Below are 22697 nucleotides of genomic sequence, written 5' to 3' on the forward strand. Positions count from 1 at the left end.
TGGGCGATAAACTACATACCTCGATGTCAATATCTTTGAATGCTTTTGCACCCAGCTCTGTTTTTTTAATCTGCTCCAAACGCTCACGAACAGTTTTCTTTTTGATTTGTTCATGTTCCTGTAAGATCCTCTCTTTTTCTCGCTCCTTTGCCTCCTGGCGCAGCCTCTCTTCTTCAGCCTTCCGTACTTTCTGGAGCTCAGCTTCCCTCTGCTCCAATTCTTCTTTCTCACGTTGAATATTTAGGCTTTCAAGCCGTTCTTTCCTTTCCTCAATTGTCTGACGGCGAGCCAGGATACGCTGGTGCTCTTTTCGCGAATTTTTAAGATACGCGGTAACTGCCAACTGATGCTGTTCTTCTTTCTCTTGCTTCAAAAATAAACACATTTTAAACAACTGAAGAACCAGGGATATAGCTCAGCAGCACAAGTGCCTGCCTGGCGAGTGCAAGGTCCTGAGTTAGATTTCAGGTACCAAAAACAAAAACAAACAAGACACTGAAAGCAATATACCTTGGTATTAGATATTAAAGACATTATAAAATAATCATGATCTGCTCTTCTCCAACATATCTGCATTTTATACCAAGAATAGTATTATCCAAATTATTCCTTTCTAGTACTAAATACTAACGCACTATTTTTATTAAGCCTTTAACTAACAATGACATAGCTAAAGAACCACCTTTATGTGCTGAGCCAACATCTCTGCACCAAATCAACCCTAAGCATTTAAGACAAAATATTAGGAGAACACACTAATACTTTAAGAAAAAGCCCAATTCACTATTCTGAGGGCCATGGTGTGTGCAGTGTGTTAGTTTACACAACACTACCCATTATTACTACCCTGCTTGTGCTGTGTACTATTTTATGCCACAGAAAGTTCAACAATTTAAATATCTGCTAAAGATATTTCATAAAATAACAAAACTACCTAGTACAAGTAAGTCCTTCTCTCAGATCAAACTGTTGAAAGACATGGTATCTAAGTCCCTTCAAAACATTTGTGAACCATTTCCTTGAAGATGCATACCAATATGTGAGAGGGCTTGATAACTTCAAGTGCTTTTGCAAGTACTGACGACATGGCTGTAAGCTGATTTCTTATCTGCTCTGAAGGCATGCTCTGAAGGTGAGGACCAATTGGGGCATCTTCTCGAGTAGCATAATTCAAATCAGATCCAAAACTCAAGGTTCGAGAAGTGTGGTCAATACGAACCTTTGAAAACACAGTAAATAACAGTTAAAACAATGTGTTAACATTAAGTCATTCTACAACTGGCTTTTTGCTTTGTTTTTTTATTTTTTTGACACAAGGTCTTCACTCTGTAATGCAGGGACTCTCACTATGTAGCCCAGGCTGACCTTGAACTTACAGTGACCTCCCTGCCTCAGGCTCCCGAGTGCTGGATTACAGGCCTGCACCACCACACCCAGTTTTACCAATGGCTTGATTAAAATTTTTCAGCTGAATTTCAGAAAGAAATGCAGAAAATGTTAAGTATCAAAGCTATGAAATTTACTCAGTAAAACTTTAGAAAAGTGCCATTGTAGGAAAAGCAGCATGTCTTTCTACTTCTCAAAACCTTTCTGCCCTCCCCAATATCCCCTGCCCTTACAGTATGAACCTATAAATCGCTTCTCGGCCTTTTAGCTAAGGTCAAGGCAGTATACATACCTGCAGGTCACAGTGCCTAGCTGCATCTACTATGGCCCGTTCCAGTTGGAAAGCGTCAACAAAAGGAACCAGAGAAGTCAAACGAGAAAATTCAATGCTCTGATAAATCTGTGCCACCTGCATAAAAAACACAGAGTTAATAATAATAGCTGCTACTCATTCAGTACTTTTCATGTAGAATCTCATGATAGCCTTGGGAAATTTTACTCACTGTTCAGAGAAAAAAAAAATTTAAAGCTCAGACAATTAAACATATAAAAACTCAGACACTTAACAGGACACTGAAGCTGAAATTCAGTCACAGACTATCAACTACAAATTCTATGCTATGACCCATCACATTATACTAGTTACTTCTGAAGTCATATTTCTGTAAAACAAAATTAAAAGTCATATATTTGTAGATAAAGATGCTACTAGTCTAATCTTTAAACACTTCATTAAATTTCTGTCTGAAGGAGACTGGCAGCATTACTATTTATAGTTATTCTGCTAATTAACCTTCAAATATTTGTATAGCACATAAGAAATAACACTGCTCACATATATGAAAGAAAGCAGGTCAATGAAATGTGCATATACTTAAGTGAACATAATAAACTCTCCTCCCAAGTAAAACAAAACCAGGAACACGGAAGCCATTATAAACCATAACATTTAAACTTACTCCAAGGTGGAATACAACATTAGAAGATACTAATACCTACTGTTAGCAGAAGACAAAATATGTCTTATTCATTATTTGTGGGACTCTATTAAGACTTGAGGAAGCAGCTGAAGATTTAACTGTGTAAACTATGTAACTAATTCCACTTCTCATGCTACAAAGTCCTTCTGTATTGAATGACAAACTTAGGCAAAATATTCAAAGTGTAGTAGTACTTTCTAACATGGGTAAAAATCTCAAAATCCAGGTTTTTGTTAATATATTCTGCATTAAATACACTATACCAGTGGTGGCAAACCTATGGTACTCATGCCCCAACAGGCTTTATTCACTGAAACTTCTACAAGGTTTGTTATTACTATGAAAAAAAAAAAACCACTGTGAGTACTGAAAGAAATAAAGGTAGCACCACATCATTAACAAGAAACACACACAAGGGGCTGGGGATTTAGCTCAGCGGCATAAGCACCTGCCTTGCAAGCAGGCGGTCGTGAGTTCCATCCCCGGTACCAATAAATGAAAAAGACAAAAAAAAAAAAAAAAACCCACACACACAAATACAGTATTCAGCAAAATAAGAAAAAAGCAGTTAAATGTAACTGTTTTCAAACTGATAATATAATAGCACTAATTTGAACAGGCTTTCATTTGACAATCCTAAGTTTGTTCAGCTTTTAATTTTGTGATCAAAACATATATCCAATGAAGGGGCTGGGGATTTAGCTCAGCAGCATAAGCGCCTGCCTTTGGAAGCAGGCAGTTGTGAGTTCGATCCCCGGTACCGATTAAAAAAAAAAAAAAAAAAAAAAAAAAAACATATATCCAATGACATGGGGATGTAACGTGCCTATCATGCTGGAGGCGGGGGGGGGGGGCAAAGAAAGGTTATGGTCTAATTCCTTCATAAACATTCATTTGCATCTTTACCTGCTGCAAGAGGCGAAGTATGGTGTTGTTCTGCAGTTGTGGCACATACTGCTGTAACTCTGGCTCCTTTTCAGGTTGTTCTCTAACCCAATTTAGAACCTATAAAATACATTAATTTTTTTTTTTAAATACATTAATTTGAGAAAGAATGTTACTATGTAACAGATACTAAAACATCAGAAATTCTTTCATTTTTTAATAATATAAAAAAATCACAGGCAAATGATAAGTTCAAACTTTATCATAAAGCTATTCATTCTTGTCTGAAGGTGACTGACAGCAATGGCTAAGTTAGTCATGCTGCTAATTTACCTTCAAAGGTTGTCTAGCACATCAGAAATATCTTTTCTCTCAATATAGATGAAAAAAGACAATGAAATGTGCACTGTTTCAACCATGCTGCAATACCAGCAAAACAGTGGCACTGACAAAACTTAAGACAATGGCTTACCTTTGTGACTCTCTCACAGAGTTTTAGTGGGTTAAATTCTACCTCCAACCAGTTATAAAGGTCTTTCACCTCTGGAACAACATACTGTAGCACATTAAATCTGACCTACAATAAGCAAAAAACCAAAACAAAAAAAATTTACTGTAGGAAAATGTCCAACTGTGATAAACTAAGTATAAACTGAAATAAAACTGGGTATAAAGTATGGGACTAGAAATCTGAAAAATAATTGTAAGACTGCCTACCCTCAACTCCCCTTTAAATTTACTAAAATACAGTCCAAACTACTATTGATTTTTTTGACCCACATTATGTATCTTCCTATAGTAAAAAGCCCCTAAGAATGTAAAAAGAAAGTAAAATCAACGTAATAAAAATATTTTCGGGGCTGGGGATTTAGCTCAGCGGCATAAGTGCCTGCCTTGCAAGCAGGCAGTCGTGAGTTCGATCCCTGGTACCAATAAAAAGGAAAAAGACCAAAAAAAATAAAATAAAATAAAATAAAGATTAAGTATTTGGCAAACCCAGACTGTCTTATTACCAACATACAAGTAAAATGTCACACCTTATAAATCATTTACTTTTAGGTAAATAATCACACAAACATCACAGCAGCACCATTCTTAATGAGCCTAAACAGAGAAAACTCAAATATCCGTCAACAGCATAGTGTTTGCTCACTTAATAGTTAGCCCACCCTCTGTCCTCAGATTCCACATGTAGAGTCAATCAATCTAAGAGGAAAAATATATTCAGGGGAAAAAATTCCCATCTGTACTAAACACGAATTAGCACTCAAAATTTTTTAACCTTGCTCTCAACAATAAAGTATAACTATATGCACAGTACTTATTTTTTATCAGATATTGTAATTAATCCAAATATTATTTTCTATTTATAGCAAGTTATGTGTAGATTATATGCAAATCACATGCCATTTTAGTTAAAGGACTTGTCCATCTCTGAATTTGGCTATCCACAATTAACCTGGAATTTATCCATCACCAAGGGATGACACGACTGACTGCAAGATACACCAGTGGGAACTGTCTTTGACGACTCTAAGAGTTTCTACAATAACCAAAGACATGACCATCAACTGATGTTCTTATCTATTCTGAAACATGCTCTGCAATTAAGGACAACCTGGGGCATATGCTCAGGTAGCAGCAGTTCATATAGCAGCTAAAAAGCAGTTTCACTGCATGATCCTCATTAAGAACCACTGCTTTAAAATAAAATGAATGTCTGAAAGGGAAAGAAGCTAGAAATATACCACATGTGTACAGAATCAGGTCTAAAGTTGGCTTATCTTCTCTGCTGGTTTCATCTTCATCTCTCAAATGTATATGTCTGCTTGATTAGTTTCCTATAACTATAAAATACAGTTAAGTCCCTAACTTATGAACATCTGAGCTGTGAACTTTCACAAGTATATTTTATTATAAGATTCATTTTGTTGGATACAAATGAATCTGACTTCTAAGCAATTCTCCTAGAACAAAACTTGTTCTTAAGTTAGGAACCTTCTATAATCCACAGTCCTTCTTGCTCAGTGTTACTTCTCCTCAGTCTGACTGTCCAACAGTACTAGTCTACATCCTGCTACATCAAAGCTCTCACCAATTTAATCCTAGATTCCACTGGGACAGAAACTCCCTCAACTGAACAGAGTGCCCGTTTATATCCCCTGACAATGACTCAGAATTCCCAGTATTTAACCATGAAATACTAAATCTTCCCAAAGTTTTCTGTCCAAAGTATAAATGCTCAAACATCTACTAACCATATCATTAATAAGGCCAATTCGCGTTGGTGGGGCTTGAAGACCCAGCAGTGTTGCAAGACGACGTTGTTTTTCAACTATAATGCCATCCATATCCAGAAGTCGAGCAATATCTGTTCGTTCAGGAGTAATAGGGATGGACAGAGTAGCCAAAAGGACTCTCGTAGACATTCTATAGTGAACAAAGCCCATTAAGTTTGTAAATGTTGTTCAATAAGCAAAAAAAGCAAAACATCACTGACCGTTCTCTTTAGTAATCTATGTGACATGCTAGTAACTATATATATCACACCATGGTTAATCATATTTATACTATTTCAACACAGCATGGGATTAGTTAAAAGTAGACTTTGCTTAAATAAATACTCATAGAATCAAAGTTCAACCTACTCACTATTATCCTTTTCTAAACAAGACTGTCATTAAATGGTAGAAAAAGCAGTTACTAAGGCAACTTTAAAAACTAAGCAAATACATGGCAATAAGGACAAAAAAATGTAAGGACTATAAGTGAACAGGTACAGTAACCACATGAGGAGAGAGAGCCAAAAGCTTAATTTTTACTTCTCTCAAACTCAAGAAGGCCAGGTTCACATTCTTAGCAACTAAATCATAGGTGGTATATGCATGATGACTGTTATCAGGCAGCCTGCATCACCGGCAGTACAAACAACTCATCATTTATATCAGTCTTTCACTAATAAAATTAATAGTTTATAAGGGACCCTATCTAGTTAGTTGTCTGAATATGGATAATTACTGCCCAAATATAAAAATACCACTCATACCAATTTTAAATTATTATAAGCTAACAATTCTATTAAAAGAAATGTCTGAATCATTTATCAATAATTCTCTAAATTTTAACATTAAGAGCTGTACCACAACTTAGCTATATTAATTTTTTTATACCATTTTAACATTTCCCTTAAAAGACTATAATCAACTCTCTTCTTACATTGTTATAATTAAAGGCCCCCTGAGCAGCAGTGTGAGCAACCCACTGGGACAGTCATGTATGTATCAATGTGGCTCAAACTAGCAGGAACGATCAGCATCAAATCAGAGCTGCCTGGCAGCCAAAATACATGAAATTACAGCCATGGCTGAGCATGGTGTCGCACACCTGTAACCCTAGCACTCAGGAGGCTGAGGCAGAATTGTTACTGAGAGTCGAAACCCTGTCTCTCAAAAAAGAGAATTATATAGCCAAAGATTTAGCTCAGTGGCCTAAGTGTCTGCCTGGCAAGTACGAGGTTGTGAGTTCAATCCCTGGTACTATTAAAAAAAAAAAAATTGGGGCTGGGGATTTCAGCAGCATAAGCACCTGCCTTGCAAGCAGGCAGTCATGCGTTCAATCCCCGGTACCAATAAAAAAATAAATACATAAATAAAAATTAAAAATAAATAAAAAAATTAAAAAGACAATCACAGTCCTATTGTGAATGTGTTAAATTTAAGCACTAAGGAACACTAAACACTGTGAGCTCTGAAGCCCAAGAGTCAGGCATTGCAATTTTAGCTTCACTATTTCAGTGACTTTAGGCAAGATACTGAATTTTCTGAAAATAAAGGACATTATGAAAGTTAAACCAAAAAACAGATTAAATCATCTGATTGTGCCTATTAAAAGAGTACTTACTATGGAAACACTACACAAGGTGTGATGCAAAATGTAGTTAATATTTAAATTTCAAAAATGCACTACAGTCAAAGAAGTATTACCATGACTCCCCCTCAAAACACCGCCCCTCACTTTGAGCACAAGTTCCCCATCATCTGAACTACTTTCTGATATAGTTCAGAGAGTCCTTTTTAGTAGTGCAGCCTCTCTCTGTCCTGATCTGATCCAATTCATAACACATTTACCCTCATGGCCATTTTGACTCTGAGGATGAGCCACATTGCAGGGGTGCAGATCTAGTGAAAAAGATGGGTGAGGACACCTAATTTTTTTTACCTTTCTATTAGATGGCACTTGCCAAGTTTTTTATTACAACTCCTAAATACATGAAACAAGCCTTCCAGAACTGAGAAAGCGGTAAAAAGAAAAAGCCAGGCTTGGTAGCTCATGCCTGTAATCCTAGCATTGAGGAGACTAAGGCAACAGGGTTTAAGTTTGAGGCCAACCTTGGCTACATGAGTTTAAGGCTAGCCAGCCTGAAATACAAAATGAAAGTTTATGTCAAATCCCAAAACAAAAAAGTGCCAAAACCAATGTTAACAAGCAAGGGAAAATACTTTGAGGGGACTAATGACAATGGCTTTTACAGTAATACACTTTCTAAACTTTTTTTGCTTGTCTTTATTTTTGAGACAGGGTCTTGCTATGCAGTTCAGGCTATCTTCAAACTCACTGTGATCCTCCTGCCTCAGCCTCTTGAGGGCTGAGATTATAGGCATACACCAGCACATCAACCATCTTCTAAACTCCAAATACTTACAATGCATTTGATTACATTTCATTAAATATCTTTAATAAAAACAAGTTTAAACTAATGTGGACAGTGTAATAATAGTGAATAACATGATGGATGCTGCCCTCAAAAGTTTCAAAGAAACCAGCTCGCAGAATTCATTTAGTTAGTTCCATGTACAGCTATAAAACTGAAAAATACAAATCTCTATGATGAATGTGATTATGTATATCTAAAATGTACAATACAATCTGATTGGAGGAAGAAAAAAACTGTAACATGATGTACATAACTCTACCAAAAGCCAAATAACATGGTCTAACAACACAAAAAAGTAGTATGTGAACTGTCATAATCCAACTGAAATGCATTTTAAAAAGGCAACTGAGGAACTGAAAATATAGCTCAGTGACAAAGCACTTGGCTAGAAAGTAAACATGTAGGCTTAATCCCAGATCCACAAAAAACAAAAAAAACTCACATGTGAAAGAAAACAAATACATATATTTTAAAGGGGTCTGCTGAATATCCTTTGATATTCATGAATATCTGTGCATATGTTGAGATGTTTATTTTCCTAGTATAGATGAGTACAAAATTTTGATGGTTCAACATAAAACTGGAATTTCCATGGTGTGAAAGTTAATAGAAATAATACTTTGAATTTCGATATTTTCCCATCATGCTAATTACGGAAGTTCCAACTCTCAAAATGGCAAACTGAGGCAGACAGCAACAGCTCCCAGTCAGCCATGCAATCAGTAAACAAGTGATAACCTATGCAGTGGTGGCAAATCTTTTAGAGCTTTCAATGGTACAACTGACTGCAGAATGCAAGCCATAGATAGGTTCACCACTACAGCCCTCAGTACACATTTTCAATTTAAAACAGATATACTGGGATATAATTCCAGTGTAAGTTAAGGGGCATATGCATTCAACACCTAATATTTTAAATCCAGAAAAAATGGCAACAGGAACATCCTAGAATGCTCACAGAACAGACCTAATAACAAAAAACTACCCAATCCAAGCCAGATACAGTGGTGCATGCCTAAAATCACAGTGTTCTAAGAGACTGAGTCAGAAGGATTCCAAGTTCAAACCCAGCCTGGGCAATACAAACTTTAGGATTGGGGTGTAGTTCCATGTAAAAGTCCTAGGTTCAACCAAGCAGAAATTTTGAGAAAGCCTGACTAAGACCACACTGTCATGTCATTTAGTGTTAGGTATTTATTTCATGTTTTCAGTATTATCCAACTATAACATTCCTACCTTTGCATTTCATCTTGGGTGAGATTTTTTCTCATTTCTCTAGACAGATGGTAAAGACGATGTAGTGTAGATGCATGAAAAAGAGCATTTCCAGATTTCCAAAATACAGTTGAGACTTTGTTATAGTAATTTGCCATCAATTGAGGCTTAGGTGGTTTTTTAGACAAGGAAAATAGGCCATGAATATCTTCTACAGCTTTGAATGCTTCCTAAAACAGGATGTAAATAAATTATTACATTATTAAATGAAACAGAAACAAAAAGCTAATTGAAACCTCTCTATGAAGCGTGAGACAAAGAACACATACAAACAGTATATAAAATGCCTTAATATGCATTTCTTTTTAGTTACCTACAATATCTACATATTTGAGAAAATTGTCCTAAATACAAAAACATTTAACTCTTTTATACTATGAAGTAGAGCAGCCTAAAAAGAAAATATCTGCATAGTATTATCATACTACTTCAGGCAATATCAACATAAAGAAAAAACCTAGAAGGATGTAAAACAGAATACAGGTGATCTAGGTAATGAAACAATGGATGAACATTTATTCTTTTAGCTTAACCATTTTTCTTTCTTTCCTTTGGTTGGTTTTTTTTGTTGTTGTTTTTTGGGGTTTTTTTTGTCTTTTTGAGGCAGGGTCTCACTATATAGTTCAGGCTGGACTTGCGTTCACTTTGTAGCCCAGGCTGGTCTTGAACTCACAACGATTCTCCTGCCTCAGCCTCCCAGAGTGCTGGGATTACACGTGTGCACCACTGAGGCCAGCTTATCTACTTTTCTTATAGAGCATGTTTTTTGTTGTTGTTGTTGTTGTTTTTGTCTTTTTCCTTTTTATCGGTACCAGGGATCGAACTCACAACTACGCTTATGCCGCTGAGCTAAATCCCCAGCCCCATAGAGCATGTTTTTAACTTGTCGTTTAGTTAGTACTTTAAAATAAGTATCCCTATAAAAAATAGGAAAATACTAAGTGAAAGAATGAGAAATCAAATCACTTTTTTACTTGGCTGAAAATTTTAGGATTTTTCTCTGTAACTCTACTTTTGGTCCAATATAGAAAAAAGCCCTCAGCTGGGTATGGTGGCACATGCCTATAATCCCACCACTTGGGAGGCTGAGGCAGGAGGATCATTGCAAATTCAAGAGACTAGCCTGGGCTATAAAGTCAGCTCAAGGCCAACCTGAACTGCATTGGGATCCTGTCTCAAAAAGACCAAAAAAAGAAGAAGAAAAAGCCCTCAAGTTACATGGTTACAAAATCAATGAAAACCCAGGTGTGGTGGTGCAGGCCAGTAATCCCAGGACCCAGAAAGCTGAGGCAACATCCAGAGAATTCAAAGTCAACCTGATTTACAGAGTGAGACCTTGTCACAAAGCAAAACAAAACCGAAGTGAAAATGTCTTTGCAGGATTCTAAGAGAAAAAAAGCCAGGAAGAGGATAAACTTCCCAGAACCAATACTGGTTAAGTGTGGTATTTACCACGCATGCTACCTAAACCAAACCATTGCTAAGGAAATATTCCAGATCATCACTCCTCCAGCTGCAGTAAAAGAAAGTATATGATTTTTAATTTTCAACACACTAGTACCAACACAACACTTACATTTGAAGCTACTACAAATAAACAAAAGTCAAATATTATCAGATTAAACAGGCAAACTGAGTGTAGTGGCACACATCTGTAATCCCAACACTTGGGAGGCTGAAGCAGTGGGAACGTAAGTTAAAGACCTGCCAAAGCTACACTGTGAGTCCCAGGCCAGCCTGAACCACATAGCAAGCCCAAAAACAGGTACAAAATTATGATCAAATTGCTATTAAAAACAAAACAAAAAAAACCTGTAAGCTGAGCATAGTGGCATATACCTGTAAACCTACCTGTCTGGGAGTTTAAGACGGAAGGATCATCAAGTTTAAGCCTACCATCAGCACCTTAGACTCCATCTTGAAATTTAAAGGGGGGGAAAAAAAAAACCAAGGGCTGAGAATTACAGACATGCACCAAGCCCTAGGGTATGCAATTTATTTGGAGAGAGATCTTAGATGTGTTGCCAGTACCGCTTAAAAAAAAAAAAAAAGACTGGGCACAAAGAGTGGGGAGCATGCATTTCGTATCCACAAGACTCTGGGCTCAATTCTGAGGACTCCCACTCCCCCAAAAAATTACTTTACAAATTCCTGCTTTATCACAGACTTGAAACAGTCCATACGAACACCACTCATGAAAACTTACAGCAACAGTGACAATGTACTGTGTTATATGCAAAGAAACTGAATCTGAAAGACTACATTTGACCCAAATTTCACAGGATAATTAGAGCCAAAATTTTCTGAGACTTCCTAGCCCATCAAATAATCTTAAATTCCTTAAATCTTACCTGTCAAAATTAACCAACCATAACAAGATGAGACATTCATTAAGGGAAAGAACTGGTTTTTTTGTTTTTTGTTTTAGAGACAGGATCTCCCTATATATATTCCAGGCTGGCCTCCACCTTATAGGAATCCTCTTGCCTCAGCCTCCAGCAGTAGGATTACAGTAGTATGCCACCATATTCATCTTAAGGACAGGTCTAATACAAGAAAAGTTAATAATTCACTACATACCTGCCAAAGTTCCATGCTGATGGCACTATCCAACTGAACAAGTCTCGTTTCCAAATGCATGGATTGGCTCTCTGGATTATTGAGATTGATTGCTGTGCTTTGGTTATGATGGCGCTGAATTTGGGACAAGTGCATTCTCAAATTGTCACACAGTTTACGGAACTCAGCCTTACGGGTATATTGGAGGCAGAATTTAAAAGCTGCAGAGGTAATTGTCAAATATATTAAGTGCTTTCCACTGTCAAATATTTCAGATTTTCACATATTAGTATCAGTTATTTTAACAAGATTCACTAAACTCACCATTAATCTTTGAACGTGTTGTAGAATGTCATAACCTCACCCATTCCATGTACTCTGACTAGCGTTCAGAACCCTAACAGAACTAAAGACATGATCCTCAGTCCTAGATTAAGACCAAAATATGGTTCTGGAAATTTATGAATAAAAAGTAATTATAATTTATAGATAATAGATTTTGAGAAGATCTACCCTTCAATGACCTATCACTTCAAATCCTAAGAGTAAAAACTGCTAGGCAGAAATACAATAGTTAATTTACACAGAATGCAATATGCTTTCATATTAATTAAACTATGCATTACAAACTGGAAATGTATAATATCCTAACTCCAACTCTATATACAGATACTCAGGTGAACTACTTGATCCGTCATTGAAATACACCATACTCTTTTGCTGTTGTCACTTTCCACAACTCCTCTGCTGGTTTTGTTTTCTGTTTTTTGTTTTTAGAGACAGTGTCTTGCCATGTAGTGCAGTCTGACCTCCTGCCTTACCCTCCTGAGTGCTGTGATTACAGACATGTGCCACCCTGCCTGGCAACTACTTTGCTTTTAAAAAATACAATATTATGGGGGTAGAGTGGGGTGGGGAGGGAAATAGGGAAAAGAAAAAAAGAAGGAAAAACTAGAAATAAAACTTTTGTAAATAAGGAGAGAAAGAAGAGTTAAAAGGAAGACAGGAAAATAAAAAATAAAAAGAATTAAGTTATATCACATACACATATAAATTCCTATGATGAATGTGATCGTTACACATACCTAAAAATGGCCCAATAAACTTAATAAAAAATACAATACTACTATTTCAACAGGCTTATCCTCACTCAATTTACTTTTTTTTTTTTTTTTTTTTTTTTTAAACTTTTTATCGGTACCGGGGATCGAACTCACTACTGCCTGCTTGCAAGGCAGGTGCTTATGCCGCTGAGCCCACTCAATTTACTTTCAATGGTTATCAAAAAGCACAAGTTTACTTGTAGAAAGTGAAAATTCACATTAGTCATTAAATGAAGTTCCAAAACTCTCAGTAAAACAACCTTAGTTGTAAAGTCAAACATTTGAATCAAGAAATGCCAATCATCCCTACAGAACTAAACTTACAAAGTACATAAGGGTAAAACAGAAGATAGCATAGGCAGCTTAGCAACTTAGTGAGATACTGTCTCAAAAATAAGTAGGGCTGGGAATTTAGCTTACCAGTACACATGCCTGCCTGGGAAGTGCAAGATCGTGAGTTCAATCCCCAGCACCAAAAAAGTAAATAAATACAAATAAAAATAACAAAGGGCAGGAGGTGTAGCTCAGCTCTAAGGCCTTGGGTTCAAAACCACCGTATTGGGGATGGGGGCAGCATTTAGCACAAAAAGAACAAGTGACAGTAGGGAAGAGAGGTGATATACTGTCAGACACTCCTCTACACATTAACTGTATTTAGGAAAACACAACTGGATAGTATGATGACCCTCAGGCATCAAAAAAGTCTACTTCTATATTCAATAATACTGTTTAAAAAGAACAAACAGATCAGGACATGATAGCAAGACACTTGTCATCCCAGCATTCTGAGACGCTGACATAGAAAGAATTCAAGTTCTAGCTCAGCCTGGGCAATTTAACAGCTTAGTGAGACCCTGGCAACATCTTAAAGTTCACTTTTCAAATCAGTTTACTTAGATTTCCTATTGACATTTTTACCTTGCTGGGCAATATCATGGTAGAGGCGTTCTACTCGAGAATTGTTTCGAAGAAGGTCCAAACACTGTCTGTATGACTCCCACAGGAACTTAACCCAGGGAGTTAAAAGTAACCTATCAGTACGATCCTGTGTGTCTTCCCCACTTACAGCACTTAGGAGAACACTACAATGAAAGGGGGGGAAAAAAAGCATTAGAAATAATTTTAGACCTTATTTCCCACTTTGTAACATGGTTTAACAAAACAATGATCATCGTGAGACAGTATCAATTCTTCCAACTCTGCATATACTGTAAAATATCACAATCAACACTTGATTACCAATCTATCTTATACAACTCTCTAGGGGTACTACATATTTAAAACTTCAAAGCATTCTTTCTGAAAAACAGTACTTCAAACATTATTTCATTACTCAGAAAAATATTGATCTAACCAACAAAGTACTTACAATATTAAATGTTGAACTCACATACCTCTCAGGAGTTTGAATATTATCCAGATCTTCTATATCTAATACCATCTGTTGGGATTCTTCTTTGGCAGCTTCAGTTTTTTCTTCTGCCAGTTTCAAATATGACCTAACGACATCCTCTAAAGATTTAATATTCACCTAAGCAGGAAGAAAAAGGAACTATTATTTCCAATGACCTAAAAATGTTCAAACAGAAAATTTTCACGTAAGATGCATTATCTGTGAGAAGTACACTCTTTCAAAAATTACTACTCATTTTCAAAATATAAAACCAAGCTGTTTGTACCTGTTGACAAATGTTCTTATACTGGTATAATCCTTCCTTAGCCAGGTGGCTCTTACGAAGATCCACACAAAGCTCCAAGTATTTCAACATAATTGGCTCATGTATCTTCTGCCATGTTCTATGTTTCTTACTTTTCATAACATCATAAAGAACATCTAGGGCAGGCTGCTTTTTGCCAACCTCAAGAAACTCTGAAAAAAAAAAAAAAACAATTCAGGCAAATTAAAATAATTTATGTATAATACATAAGTGTAGAAACTTGCCTTTTTTAACTGGCTGCTTTAATTTCTTAACTCATCAACTTTTTAGATCACATTTATGTGTCCGTTTTAAAAACTATAATTATCCAAAGGTAGCTGGGCATAGTGGCTCTAACCTATAATCACAGTACTCAAGAGACTAAGGCAGAGTTGGAGACCAGCCTGGGCTACAAAGTAAGCTCAAGGCCAGTCTAAACTTAATAGTGAGACCCTGTCTCAGAAAAACAGAACAAAAAAACCACAGAAACTTAAATTATAAAGAAAAACACTACCTTAGCAACATCAAAATGTTTAAGTATTACTTCACAGTCACATTTACCTGGCTGATGAAATGTTTACACAACTTAAGGCAGAAAAACACTACATTTACTACTTTAAGATTAATTTAATCACTTGGGAGGCTGAGGTAAGAGGATTGTTGTAAGTTTAAGACTGGGCTACAGAGGCTAAGGATTTAGCTCAGCAGCATAAGCACCTGCCTTGCAAGTGTGTGGTCATGAGATCGATCCCTGGTACCGATAAAAAGAAAAAGACAAAAAAAAAAAAAAAAAGACTGGGCTACAACATGAGTCCAAAGCCATTGTGAACAGCACAGCAAGACCCTGTCTCAAAAAGACAAAAAAAGATTTGAGGAGCAGAAGGAAATTCAAGTAGAGAGTGGGTGAATGGAAAAAAAAGTTGTATCACGTACAGGCACAAATTGACTGTAATGAGTGTAATCATTATGTAAACCTAAAATGTACCAATAAACTTAATTAAAAAGAAAGATTAAGTTAGGTAACACTGGAGCTCAAACACAGAACCATTTCACAGAGCTACAATCCCAGACCACTTTTATACTTTAAAACAGGATCTCACTAAGTTGCTAAATTGCCCAGACTGCGTTCAACCTTGCAATCCGTGGAAATCAGTGTAGAGATTCCTCAAAAAACTAGAACTACCAGCCGCGTTCCACCCAGCTACTCCTCTTCTGGGTATCTTCCCAAAAGAATTAAAAACATCATATCACAGTGATATGTGTACGTACACCCATGTTTAGAGCAGCACAATTTGTAATACCTAGATCTTGGAAACAACCTAAATGCCTATCAACAGACGAATGGATAAAAAAGATATGGCATTTTTATACAATGCAATACTACATTCAGCCATCAAGAAGGATAAACTGGAGACATAGATAAATGGCTGCAGCTTGAAACCATACTCAGGGAAATAAATTGGACACACATGTAAACATTGTCTCACTATTGTTGAGAAGCTGAAAGAAATGTATGTGTATGTATATATGCATATGTGTGTATATAAAAAAAGTTAAAATAGTTACATCACTGATTTCCCATTAAAGAAAAAGATTTGTGCTGGTATTGTTTGGACAGTTAAATGCAAACATCTTGTGCTCTGGGTGCAAGACTTGGGGATGACAATGTGCAATGTATGTACTATTGTTGTGCCCTGAATGACAGGTTTTGAAATTGTTTTTACTTTTCTTCTCTTTGAAATAAAATAGACTCAGGAAAAAAAAAAATCTTCAAGCAAGCGGTCATGAGTTCGACCCCTGGTACCGATAAAAATGAAAAAGACAAAAAGAAAAAAAAAGAAAGAAAAGAAAAATCTTGCAATCCTCTTGTCTCAGTTTCCCAGAATGCTGGGATTACAGTCATGTGCCACTATGCCCGATTTAGCTGGCTATATTTTAGTGAGTCTATTTCTGGGTTTCTATTTTATTCATTTTCTATTAATCAATATATATAGTCTTTGCCAATATCACATTGTCTCCGTTAATGCAACCTTCATACTTGGGGATATAGCACAGTGGCACAGTGCCTGCCTGGCAAGGTCCTGAGTTCAATTCCAGATACCAGCAAAAAAAAAAAAAAAATCAGGTAGTAAGTGCTCTAACTTTTTCCTTTAGTATTATAAGGGCTAGAGTCCATTTCCATACAAAATTTTTCAATCAAGTTTGTAGGTATACACAATATAACTTATTATGATTTTTGAATGGGATTACACTAAATTTATAGAGCTTAAAGAATTGGTAGCAATATTGAGTCCCCAAACATAGCTCTCTCTCTCTCAATTTGTTTACTCCAGTCTAAACACAGGATAAATAAAACCCCAACTAATAGGGCTGGGGATTTAGCTCAGCAGCATAAGCAGCTGCTTTGCGAGCATGAGGTAGTGATAGTGAGTTCTATCCCTGGTACCATTAAAAAAAAAAAAATCCTAACTAAAAGATGCTAAGATTTAAATGTAATGTGTCCCTCAAAAATTGACATTGATATTTAATCCCTAATACAACAATATTAAAAGGAAAGATCTTCAAGAGGTGATTAGGTTACAACAGGTTCACCCTCATAAATGCATCAGTGGCTTTTAGAGAAGTGAGCCATCTTTTTCAGAAGAAGCAACAATGAGGCACTCACTGCCCTGGAAGCATACAGCCAACCTTCACCATACACCAAAACCGTTGGCCATCTTGATCTCAGTCTCAGGAAATGAGAGAAACAAATTCCTGTTTTGGATAAAGTACCCATAATTTGGCATTTTGTTATAGCAGCATAAATGGATTAAGACAAAATATCTGACCAGTGCATCCCAAAATTGGCAAGTCATGAAAAAACAAGGAAAGTCTGAGAAATTGTCACAAACAAGCGAAGGTAACATGACAACTACCCACTATGTAATATTGTGGGTGGGATCCCCAGTAGAGAAAGGGACAAAAAGAAGTTGAAATCTGAAAACAATGTGGATTTATTATGTCAAATATTAGTTCATTAGTTGGGACAAATATACTTTGATAAACTGCTCATTAATAGCAAATGGGTATGGTATAAATTGGAGCTCTATACTATCTGGAAGTATCAAACTGTTCTAAAACTAAACACTTTTTTTTTTTTTGTCTTTTTCGTTTTTATCAGTACCAGGGATCAAACTCACGAAACACTTATTTTTAAAAATGAAAAAATACAAGACAAAGTAACTTGAAAATTTTTGGAATGTACAACAAAATTCTACTAAATTTACTATTCCCTAACTCTAAAGGCATTCTTTTATGTAACAACATTACAAAATCAAGTTCCAACCTTAAGTTTTACATACAATTGGGCTTTCTCAATTCAGCCCAAAGATATGATTCTCAGTCAAAATTTTTCCCATGCTTTGTTTTCTTTCCCATGAACAACAGACTGAAAGAATTTAACTGGTTAGTAAATTCAGCTTAAAATTGTACACCTCTCACATGCACAAACAAAAACCTTTCAACTGCACATTTGGAAAGTAATTTGAAACTAGAAGACTACACTATCAAATGCCTTCAAAAACAATACATTTCTCTTCCTAAAAATCATTGTTTAGGATTAAGGGAAAAATCTTGGAGAGTTCTTATTCTGTAAGATTTAACCTGGCCAAATGTGGTACTGCACAACTATAATCACTGTACACCTGTAATCCCAGCACTCAGAAGGTAGAGGCAGGAAGATCACCCCATTTAGTTCAAGGGCCAGCCTGGGATTCAAAAATGAGTTCAAGGCCAGCTTGCACTACAAAGTGACATACCTTGTCTCAAAAAAAATAATAAATAAATGAGACAGAGAAACATGAGACAGAGTGACAGAAAGAGTTAAGCATTAACCTGACAGGAGGCAGAGCTTAGTTTTAGAGCAAGCATGCTGGGTTCATATCCCAGCACCAAAGGAAAAAGGTTAGGCTAACTAAATCAGTATTATCTACCAAGTAACTTTTGTGTTATACAAGCAGGAAGGAAGGAAGGAAGGAAGGAAGGAAGGAAGGAAGGAAGGAGAGAAAGAGAGAAAGAGAGAAAGAAAAAAAGAGAAAGAGAGAAAGAGAGAAAGAGAGAAAGAAAAGAAAGAAAGAAAGAAAGAAAAAAGAGTCTTTATCTGGAAGTTTTACTAGATTCAGTAATTCTCTACCACTTTTCCTTTAACTAGCACATCTTCCAGGAACAATGTTTCCCAACATTCCTTTCTGCAGTGAAACTACAAACATTACTCTCAATGTTCCAATATACTAACGTTTGCAACTGGACAAATCATACGACATACCAAGAAATAACCTAATATCCTGTCACATCCCTTATACCAAAAAACATTCTTCACATGCTTATAAGCACAAAATCAGCAATGTTGGAGGTCCATCTTCAATTAGGTCTTACTAGTAGGAAAAAAAAAAAACCTTACTAAATGAAACAAGTACAATTACATATTTTGTTAGAACAAAGTCTTTCCTGTTTTAAGGGAAGAGCGATCTACTCTCTCCTAGAGTGTACATAAGGTTATTTTCTAAAATCCACTCGTATTCTATGTATTTTTCAAAGTTCTTTAACCAAGTCTATTGACCAAAATTTGGAAAATTAATTACTTTAATCTAACATCCTTTACACTAACAAAACCACAGCAGGAACACTAAAATGACCTATTAAATGGCCAACTTCCAATCTTTAATTTGATTTTAAATCTTTATTATATAGTAGACATAAGCATAAGTGATATGCTTGTAACATAGATCAGGCACACATTGTTAAACCCAGCATGAATGCAACACATTTTTCATGATAATCTCTGATTATCCTATTTTTTTATCCTATTTTTCTTTATCCTGTTTTTTTCTGAATTGGGTAAAGGAAGCAGTTAAGGCTGGAAAAAACTATCTACACTTTTTTTTAAAGGCCCCATTTCAATGGGTAAAGAAATGGTTGATTTCAGCCAGGCATGGACACCTGTATTCCTAGCACTCAGAAGGCTGAGGCAGGAGGACTGGTGAAACTGTGGCCAGCCTGAGTTACAAATTTAGTTCAAGTCCAAACTAAACTGCATGGTGAGATCCTGTCTCAAAAATACAAAAAAAAAAAAAAAAAAAAAAAAAAAGCTGATTTCAAGATTAATATTCTAGAAAGTAAAATTAAAACCCAGAATTATGACTCTTCTGGTTGAATATTTAGAATGTGTTTCAGACAAATGACTAATTTAGATCAGCCCTTCATTTTTATTAATTTCTGCAAAAGGTCAACTAGATAAACTGTAATGTTGAATAATTTGTGGGTTTAATTAAGTTTATTTCTTAAAGGCACTGGTTGTGGAGTATAAACTTCTCAGGACATTATGGGGTCAGGAAAATAGTTTACTACTACCACTCTAACCTAGAAAAGTATTTCTCCCTATGATTTACATGATGTAAATTTCTTCCTTGTAACTGCTAGACTAAATTCTCATCTTCCTTAATGATGACTATACTTTTTCCAAAAGTATTGCTGATATGCAGGCTTTAAATGCTTTGAAGAACTAGCCTACTTAAATTTACTTATTTTTATTAAAACAACACAGTAATTAGGTCTTAATATTTTGGGTTACAAATATGACAGATAGAAACATTTGGATAAGATGAGATTTCCATTTTAAGTAAAATGCTTTTATCAGCCAACTTAATTGTAAGCTCGGTATATTCCATGCACAATCTGCTCTCACCTATGACATTTTAAGAAGGATTCCCCATCCTCAGATCAAAGGTATAGAAGTTACCACTTGGAAGTGTAATGTCTCCTACCACAGAAACTGCCACCCTAAAACTTAACAGGGTTGCAGAAAAGAATCAACACACAAAGCAAATAATACAGTTTACACCCTCTGCCAGTTTGCCCTGCAGAAATCAAGTCTACTTCAACTTAGAAAAGGCGGGGGGGGGGGGGGGGAGGATGTTTGCCAATATAAGAAATTACTTAAAAAAAGTCCCTATGAAGATTCCAAACAGAAGGGATGAAGGAAACAAATCATTAACACACCAAATGTAAACCAGTATTTAGGTCTCGGAGACTACAGTGATTCAGCCTATTAGCACGCAAAAAAAGTGTTGGGGAAGCACATAAATGCCTGCAAGAGGACAGTAATTTTACACAAATCATTCTGTATACCATAATTTTAAATTTCAAAGCCTCAAAAAAAGCCCTAATTTTGCGAGTTTATAGTGATAAATTTCTACTGCAATTTTCTCTTCTATAAAGTCTTTAAACTTGCCTATTCTAACCATTAGATTACAGTTCACAATAGGGACCGGGTCTATCTTGTGATTGTAAAAGGGTTTTAATCAATAAACTTCACTCCATAAAATGTCAAACTATTTTATTTCAGATTATTTCCATCCCAAATAAACTTACTTTTAGCTTATTTAAATGTTATCAACACATCTTCGGCACTAGCAGCTTACCAGTAATAGTATCAACTGTACGTAATGATACAAACTGATCTTTTGATAGAATAAAATTTGAGGGGCTGGAAGTTTAGCTCAGCGGCATAAGCGCCTGCCTTGCAAGCAGGCAGTCGTTGAGTTCGATCCCCGGTACCGATAAAAAGGAGAAAGACAAAAAAAAAAAAAAAAATTGAAGACTAACGTTCTCCAAACACAAAACTATAACACATGATACAATATAAAACTACTACGCGGCTCAAACCCAAAACTTCTGTCAGAAGATGAAAGTAAGAATTCCAGAAGTTTAGAAAACTTAAATATTGGGTTAAATTTTTTAAAAACCCTAAGTAAGACAGTTTTTAAAGACCTAAGATATGCATAAAACATCTGTATCCCCATGTCAGTGTAAAAATGCCTCTTAAACAGATCAGAACACGCAAGCTTTTCCTGCAGGTGCCCAAGGCTAAAGTACATGGAAACAGAAACAGCAGGCAACAGTGCTGTGGCGAAAGAAACAAACAAAAAAGATTAATCAGGATGTCAAAAAGACCTTGCTTTTAAGTTTCCTGACTCACCAACTCTCACAGTGACCTTGGGTAAAAAAACCTCTCTCTAGTCCTTCATCTAGAGAGATCTAAAGTCCATTCGTAACATTTAACTCTATTCCAACTTCCCGTGATTAGGAATAGGCTTTCAGACTGTCCCTATCAATACCAGAGGAGAAAAATAAACCAACACGAAGGAACAGGTTAACTGGGTCAGAGATCCAGAAGTGCACACAAAGTGGCTGAGCGAGACCAAGTGGCCCCTGACCCTGTAAAGCACCACGCCGGCCCACTGGGAGCAGAGGTGCCTCGGGGCGAGGGGGGGGGATTGGCCCGCCAGGCACCGGGCCCCGGAGGGAGGTGGAGTCGAGGTTCTCGCGTGCATTGTCCCCGGGAGGGAGCCATGTTTCCTCCTCCCCGGCACTCCCAGAAAGCGACTGGGTGCTTGAATTCTAAGACCAAAACACGCTGGTCCAGAGGGTCTGTGGGGGCCAGGCGAGAGAAAGGAGTTCCCAACAGGGCAAGCGTGGCTCCAGGCCGCGTCCCCGCGGCGCAGCAGAAGGCAGCGGGCGGAAGGAAGGCCTCGGGGACCGCTCCTATCCGCACCTCCCACCAGCAGTTTGCTTGAGTGAAAAGGGAAACCGCGCCCAACCCCGGCTAGGCCTGTGGCGGGCAGGCCGCACCGCCCTCCGCTCGGGCCGCAGCTCGGGCGCCAGGCAGAAGGCCAGGGCCCTCGACCTCTGAGACCTCAGGCGCCCCACTCCAGGGCGCCGCCATCCCTACTCACCGTTGGCGCGTTTGAGGGCATTTTCCGGCCTCTGGAAGTAGGCCGGCATCTTGGCAGCAGGCTCAGTTCACCCAGCGTCAGCTAACTCCCTACTGGCCCGAGCCGGGAGAATGGACGAAGGGGAACCAGCGCGAGGTTCCACGCGCTTCGCCAGCAGTCACCCGCGCCCAGCCGGCCAGCGACGGAAAGGAAAGAGCCACGTGACCTCAGCGCGGCGGCACCGCCGCCACCGCCGTCCAGGCCCCGGATGTAGGGGCGGGCTTGTGCGCTAGGTCCGCCCCCAGGGCACGCAGGCGCGATGGCGTCACGGGCGCCGGCTGACGTGG

At 37.3% G+C, this 22697-nt stretch overlaps 1 protein-coding gene and 2 non-coding genes across 3 annotated transcripts in view; all 3 read right to left on the reverse strand.

Moving 5' to 3' along the window:
* Positions 1-22588, reverse strand: part of Eif3a (eukaryotic translation initiation factor 3 subunit A) — a 37971-nt gene extending 15383 nt beyond the window's left edge. Inside the window, exons 1-12 of the mRNA XM_063244821.1 lie at positions 22372-22588; positions 14582-14772; positions 14297-14433; positions 13821-13984; positions 11821-12020; positions 9202-9410; positions 5510-5681; positions 3724-3828; positions 3273-3371; positions 1679-1795; positions 1034-1219; positions 20-367 (exon numbers count right to left, since the gene is read on the reverse strand). Coding sequence (XP_063100891.1) covers positions 20-367; positions 1034-1219; positions 1679-1795; positions 3273-3371; positions 3724-3828; positions 5510-5681; positions 9202-9410; positions 11821-12020; positions 13821-13984; positions 14297-14433; positions 14582-14772; positions 22372-22420 — 1977 coding nt within the window. The 5' untranslated portion in view covers positions 22421-22588. The remainder of the gene's footprint in view (positions 1-19; positions 368-1033; positions 1220-1678; positions 1796-3272; positions 3372-3723; positions 3829-5509; positions 5682-9201; positions 9411-11820; positions 12021-13820; positions 13985-14296; positions 14434-14581; positions 14773-22371) is intronic.
* On the reverse strand, positions 2125-2256 carry LOC111754510 (small nucleolar RNA SNORA19). Its single transcript, XR_002789188.1, has one exon. It is a non-coding gene; the product is annotated as a small nucleolar RNA SNORA19 (small nucleolar RNA).
* Positions 3530-3658, reverse strand: LOC111754511 (small nucleolar RNA SNORA19). Its single transcript, XR_002789190.1, has one exon. It is a non-coding gene; the product is annotated as a small nucleolar RNA SNORA19 (small nucleolar RNA).
* Positions 22589-22697: the final 109 nt, after the last annotated feature.

This window comes from Cavia porcellus, unplaced genomic scaffold, assembly GCF_034190915.1.
Source record: "Cavia porcellus strain 051 isolate PalLab524CR breed Dunkin Hartley unplaced genomic scaffold, mCavPor4.1 scaffold_2, whole genome shotgun sequence".
NCBI lineage: Eukaryota > Metazoa > Chordata > Mammalia > Rodentia > Caviidae > Cavia > Cavia porcellus.